We start from the raw sequence: 7,217 nt of genomic DNA on the forward strand, positions 1-7,217 counted from the left end.
GCATTCCAATCTAACATCTTCACTTACTTTGTTGCATGGTTTCATACCATGATGAGTTTCGGCTAAGTGATGTTTTAGTCTATTCACCCCTCCCGTGCATATTTGATTGCAAAATTTATATCTTAAATATTGTTCCTTAGAAACTTCAATAACATACTTCCACACAAATTTTTTTCTTGAATTTCTTGAATCGGAGGAACTCATTCTTAAAAAAAAACCACCACTAATAATATTCAAATTTTCATATAACAATATAATTGACTAAAAAATAATAACAAAGCATAATTGAAATGAATTTAAAAATGAAATACAAAATTTAATTGGTTTAAATTTAAAAAAACCAATATTTTTTTTAGAGGAATTTAAAAATTATACACATAAATTTTAATTGAAATTTAATAATGAAATAAAGAAAATTTAGGTGAAAATTAAAATTAAACCAGAAATAAAAAAATAAAAATTCAAAAATAATTCTCTTTTATATAATTTTAATTATATTTGTTTGTTCATACTTTATTTTATGATAAACATTAAAAATAATTAGCAAACATATTAAAAATAACTAAAAAACTTCAAAAAAAAAAATCGTATCAACAAAAGCTTCTTATCTTCCCTAGCCAAACTATGAATTAAAATTAAAATATTTAAAAAATAAAAATGGATAATAAATATATATACATATATATAGGATGAAGACGCACAATTGATTTGATTAAAAAAAATCATTGAAAAGCTGATTGAGAGAGAGAAGCCTGTGTCGACTGTCGAGAGAGACGAAAAGGAAGAAACCATGGAAGAGGGAGAAATCCATGGGAGAGATGAAGCCGAGAAAGGGAAAGAGATGAAAAAATGATGAGAGGGGAAAGCATGGGAGACGAAGAAAGAGAGATCGTGAGTTCGCGACATACCTGGAGATGAACGAGAGAGATCGCCGCCGGAAAAGATGCACTGCGATTGGTCGCCGCTTGAGGTTGAGCACTCCACCGCCGCTTGAGGTAGGGTTTCGTTGAGTTTTTCTCCCAATTTGTGTTTGCCAAAGTTTTCAATCAGGACTCGCGTTTTAGGGATTACTTAGGGTTTTTTTTTTTAATTTCTGTTCATGGTCACATCAACTCCCACAAAGCGTACGTCTTCTTTTTGGAGCGTAAAAGGTAAAAGGCGCGATCAAAGCACGCCCCAGTCGCGCCTCACTGGAAAAAGCATACACCTTTCAGGCGTTGCGTTTTATTTCTTATGCCTCAAGGCGTTTTCGCCCCGCCTCGCCCTTAGGCGCGCCCGAGAAGCATCTTTTAAACTTAGCTCTAAATAGACTTGTTCAAGAAGAGACATAGCACGTGTAGTGTTGCAGTATATGCAAACCTGTTGAACATGTTTCTGCTGTGAAAGTAAGAGGGCACTGATCACACAAAACGACCAACTAAATGCAAAATATAAGATTGAATTCAATGTAATGAACCTTGGCAAGCCTTGAAGCAACAGAAGATGTAGATTAGGTAGACCTACATTATAGAGTAATATTACATTAATTATTCTTCTTGAATATTGTTTTCCTTTTTCCTCAAGGATCATCAATCAGAAACTCTCAAAACACTTTGAAATGGATTCGTAGTATCCTCTCTTTCAGTGAAACCGTAAAAAATGCTCAAATTCGAGTGAAATATATTAATCTCCTTCACTCAATGTAAATGAGAATTTAAAGAAAATGGCTTTACTTTTGAGGGTGTGTGAGGTTGCCAAAACGAGCTACAACTACGACACAAGCCACGATACTATTATTATGACAGCAAAGCTGAACTCCAATGTAGAGATCTCCGCTCCTGCAGCAAATCATAATCCAAAGGACTTCTCCACCTTCTGGATTTGGTTGAGGAATATCCATGTCATCTGCAAAATGCACACACATCTAATGATCAGAAACCAAGTCAATTGAACAAGAAACAATATCTGAAAAACTTCAAAACCAGGGATGGGGTAGGTAGAGTCTAGGTGTAGTCGTGCTGTGATTCATGTGATTCAATGGACCCAGAAAAAAAATGGTGCATGACAGAAGACTACAGAGAGAGACTGACTAGGAGGTGCCTTCAACCCCTTGGAAGGGATGGGGAGAGTGTAGGGGTAATCTTGCGGTAATTCATGTAATTCAATGAATCGAATAAAGAATACTAAGTAGATGAAAAAGGGTAAGGAAAGAGAGAGTACCATGACATGGGGGGCAATTCTAACACAATAGACAGGAAATCCTGTGTAGAATTTGAAGGGACCTCCTGCTTTCAGGGTTTTCATGGCACAGTCCATAGAGCCTGTGTAAGGATACTTCCCTAAAGCATCAGGTTGCATTTTCTGGATCTGGGTTTTGACATAATCAAAAGGTAAACTGCAAGCAGCAGCAAAGAATCCAGAAACAGTACTTGCTCCTGAAAATAAACAAAGAAAGCAATTCACTATACCACAGAAGTAATACAATAAAAGCCAGTATATTATATAAAATAAAATATCCAGCAACATTCTGCAAGTATGTCAACACTTATCATGCACCCGAGTGTATTTCCACTTAATATAGTGAGAAAATTAGGCAATTACACTTCCTTAGGAACACTGGGACACAAGGAATCCAACATGCTCAATCTCAGATATTTATCCCAAGAGGTTACAGGATGTACATTGGAAAGTAATAAAATATCCAGCAACATTCTGCAAGTACGTCAACACTTATCATGCACCCAAGTGTATTTCCACTTAATATAGCGAGAAAATTAGGCATTTACACTTCCTTAGGAACACTGGGACACAAGGAATCCAACAAGCTCAATCTCAGATATTTATCCCAAGAGGTTACAGGATGTGTATTGGAAAGCAAATGTTTTTTGAATTAAATGATTCATGTGCTTGAGTTTGCTCCAAGTACTAAAAGGTTGTCCACTCTCCATGCAGTTGGCAGATGCGAGTGGTACTAATGAGTTTGGTTAAAAAGGAGAACAAGAATTCCAACAGTACTGCCCAGAAAGCAAAATTTCACTACAAGAGATTAAGTTTGAAAGCATTTATTTTAATTCAGATGAGTTTCATATTCTGGATGTTAAACTACTGTTGAATCCAAAGATGATTTAAATAAATCATGCAATGTTAACTAACAGAGTGAACTTTGGATTGGATTATATCACAATATATTATCTAGGCATACTCGGCAGAAGTGACTGTTTCAGAGAATAAATAAATGAATAAAACTGCTAAGCATTCAACCACTCTATCCATATCCATATGTCTTGTCATGTAGGAGTTGGTATCCAAAGAGGATCTCCTGTAACATTTGATTTTTCCCCTATAGCATTCAAGTGTATGCAAAATCAGCCTTAGTCCAAAATTAACATCACACAATAGCAACAAAATCTTACCTATTATAGTAGTAGCCTCGCCAAAGCCAAGATTATCCTTGAAAAACTCGACACTTTGATCATAAGAGGCAAGCATTCCCATGTTCAGTGCCATTGCTCTCACTACAGTAGGCCCTGCACCTTTCCAGAGAGCCAGAACCCCTTCATCTGCAACAATGCGATAAAGAGCATGGAATGCATTTGTGTAATGTCGGCGTTGAGCAGCAGGTAAGGTGGCATCAGCCTGCATACGAATGAGTGCCAAATCTGCTGGACTACCAACACAAGCTCCAATCGCTCCAGCAGTTAGCCCACAAAGAGCTTTCTGATACAGAGGTAGGGGCTTCCCATCATTGGCTTCAATGGCTTTGGCCGTCAAAATTCTGAAGAAAAGAAAGGGAAGAAAAGGATCCCAAATAAATAAAAAGGTTGTACAAGTTTCTAGAATCACACAACTATCATTGGAAGCAATGCCTTTGACTGTTAAAAGTCTAAAGAAAAGAAAGGGAAGAAAGGGATCCCTAATAGATAAAAAGGTTGCACAAGTTTCTAAAATCACAAAAATAATTTCATATGCCTTTTCAGTCAAAATGAACATCAATTTAAGCATTAAATAAATCATAACATTTGCATTTATCTAGCATTTGAAGTGACTCCATTTGTATTGTTTACAGCTTTCTTAAGTCCATTTGTGCCATTTTGGAACTTAAAAGAGGATTTGTATCTAGGATTTCCTTAGCTGATATGGTTTATACTGGTGTGGGCTTGAAATAAAATCATTTGAACAGAATCTCCATCCTAAAGAATGCTTTAGTGCCTTCAAACGATTTTATCTCAATGGAATATCCTTTCAAACCACTAATAAAATAAACAGAAATAATAATAAAAGCCCCAATGCAGTGCCTACATGTTCCTAACTTCTCATCACCGTGTAACTTACTTTCACATGTTCCCAACCACAAGACAAACATTATAATCTAACAAGTTCCTGCAAATAGTTCCAAAGCCAATTCCTTTCTTGTGTCCATATTCTCAATGTTTTCCAACCCAAGCCTCCTAAGAAGAGAAGTTCACTAGATATGGTCAAAATGATATGTCCATGAATAAACAAAGGAAAGTGGCATAATATAAAGTCTTGGGAAAGAAAATGTTTTGGTATAAAGTTTACTTCTGACCTTTCCAAGGAATGCAATGACATTAGTTTTTTTTTTAGGTAAATAAGAAAATATATTAAATGTGCTTGGAAACGGCACACCAAGTACACACAAAGCAATAACATTAGCTTTTAACAACCCTCCCATACACACATGCATTATTTTAAAGAATAAAGAACAAAAACTTTAAGGATGGTTAGATGCTGCACAACAATAATTAAGTTTGAAGAACACTCACCTGAATGAACCAAGTCGTGCAGTGGTATATGTAGCTTGTCTGAGTAAACCAGCTGACAACCCCTGCACAAAATTATAAAGTTCAGGCAGAGTGATGTGTATACAAATGCACAATTAGATACATAGCATCACATTAACTCATGGGAGATTGAAGACAATTCCAATATCATGATTAGTGATATAATTTTTTGGAACAAAAATTTGTATATGATGCATTTCCTTTTTAAGTTTATCATTATAACTTGAAATTAGACTCCTATAACAGAAAGAGGCAAGTTTCTCTCTCTCATATATAATTATCAAAAACAACAATTTGTTGATTCAACAACCAAAAAGTACAATGAGGAGCAGTCCTTCAACAATTTGTGGGTTCAACAACCAATAAGTACAAGGAGGAGCAGTCCTTCAAGTAGTTTTCCAAATCAACAATCCAACTACAAGGAGGAGTAATCCTTGACATACATTTATGGTTGTTTACTGATTATCCAAAATAACAATTTGTTGATTCAACAACCAAAAAGTACGAGGAGCAGTCCTTTACAAACTTTTATGGCTGACTTTATCATTTCTATGGGTGTACAAGATAAGCAAGCACCCTGCATTAAACTGAATCAGGAACAAGTCCCCACCTCATCTCAAATAAACCAGAATAGAAGATTTTATAGATCAAATTCAACAACTCCATCGCATATAACTCATTTACCACTAAATCACAAAACTCAAAATTTGTAGAAACAAAACAAACCTTGTAAAATGCACCCATGCCCTCATTCTTAAGCATGGTCTTCGTCACCTCGCCTGCTGATCCCTGACCCAACTGGATCCTCACCTGTACTCCAAAACATTAAAAAATAACAAATCAGATCTGTATAATCATAAGAGCATTCAACCAACTAGACGACTGAACCGAGTATAAACCCAAAATTTGAGGAAGAACTATCTACTCAAATATATGGCTACCAATAAAACAAGGATCACAACCAGATCTCAGTTACTTTATCAAACAACCAAAATCACCTCTAAGCTCAAACGAGCAAGATTTGATTGCCTAATTATGAACAAAAAGAACATGGGTCATTTGAGAAAATGCAAATAAGGAAAGACATCACATGTCTACAACACATTCATCAGATCAAAAAACAAAAACCCATTGAAGAAAAACCACATTTCTTCATTCAAAAACCCATTAATGAAAGAAGAAAGATGGGTCGTTTCAGAAAAATGTAAGAGAAAAAAAAAAAACAAAACCCATTATAATCTCCAACACACCCATCAGATCACAAAGAGAAAACCAGAAGCCTTTATACCACTTACTGAAAAAGATCAGGGTCTATTCCAAAAAAACCGCAACAAACAACAAAACGAACTAATTTGCAACACACCCATCAGATCAAAAACCCAAAACCCACCAAAACCCTACCATTTCAGCTCAAAACCCACTAGATTCAACCGCCTACTTCCCAAAAAAACCATGGATTTCCCACAAAACGCCGATAAGAAAAAAGAAACAGTCGATCTGGAGTAGAAACCTTGATCATATCAATGGGCTGGATGACACAAGTAGCGAGCATCCCAGCAGTTCCGCCATTGACGAAGGGCTTGATAGTGGGCCAGACGCCAGAGGCTTTGGGCTTCTTCTCATCTCCCATTTTCCTGAGATTCAAAGCGATTGAGAACAGAGGAAGAGAGAAGGAGGGCGCAGACAACGAGGGAGAAAAAGGGTTTGGGAAGGGAAAACCAAAGTTATACAACTAAAATAGAAGAGACAACAAAAAATATATAAATTCAAAATATTTATATTTTTTATTTGTTATTTCTAAAAAAAATATATCTATGGAAGGAAAATTTGGTTCTGTGACCTTCGATTTGAAGAAATTTACCACACGAACCCTCCTCTTCAACGACACTATTGCCCTCGCAATTTTATTTATTTATTTATTTTTGTGGATGATTTTTTTTTCTTTTATTTGTGCATTTATAAAATATTTGAAGTTGTTGTGGGTTAGATTTATTTGGAGGATAGTAGGGGGAATTTGTTAGTGGTTGTAACAATATCTACTTTTTAAAGATGAATTGTTAGTTTATTCATATTTTTCCTAATTTAATTGTATTTATTTTAAAATATATATATATAAATGGATATATAATGGTGTAAGATTCATGTATTTTTTTATAAAAATTTAAAATATTTGGGGTTCTAGAATAAAAAAAGAAAATAAAATATGATATTCTTTTTTTTTATAAAATTTAAGGAAAATAAATTAAATTATTAAAGATGCACAATTTTCTACATTTTCCATGTTTTTATTTAAAATAATAAAAAAAATTCCTTATCATTTTCATTATTTATATATATATATATAAAGGACAAAATGGTAAATTTGCAGTTTACAGGGTTGTTGATTCTCCTTTATCTTAAAAGCAACGTCAAGTTGTACCTTATTGACTTTCAGCT

At 34.7% G+C, this 7,217-nt stretch overlaps 1 protein-coding gene across 1 annotated transcript; it reads right to left on the minus strand.

Moving 5' to 3' along the window:
• Positions 1–1,467: 1,467 nt before the first annotated feature.
• LOC100255213 (mitochondrial dicarboxylate/tricarboxylate transporter DTC) lies at positions 1,468–6,656 on the minus strand. The gene is made up of 6 exons (XM_002285686.4): positions 6,292–6,656; positions 5,508–5,591; positions 4,764–4,825; positions 3,393–3,754; positions 2,200–2,414; positions 1,468–1,884 (listed from the first exon to the last, which is right to left on the minus strand). The coding sequence occupies exons 1-6, from the start codon at positions 6,409–6,411 to the stop codon at positions 1,828–1,830; spliced, it is 900 nt and encodes a 299-aa protein (XP_002285722.1). The 5' UTR covers positions 6,412–6,656; the 3' UTR covers positions 1,468–1,827.
• Between the last annotated feature and the right edge of the window lie 561 nt (positions 6,657–7,217).

The sequence above is a fragment of the Vitis vinifera genome, chromosome 6 (genome assembly GCF_030704535.1).
Source record: "Vitis vinifera cultivar Pinot Noir 40024 chromosome 6, ASM3070453v1".
NCBI lineage: Eukaryota > Viridiplantae > Streptophyta > Magnoliopsida > Vitales > Vitaceae > Vitis > Vitis vinifera.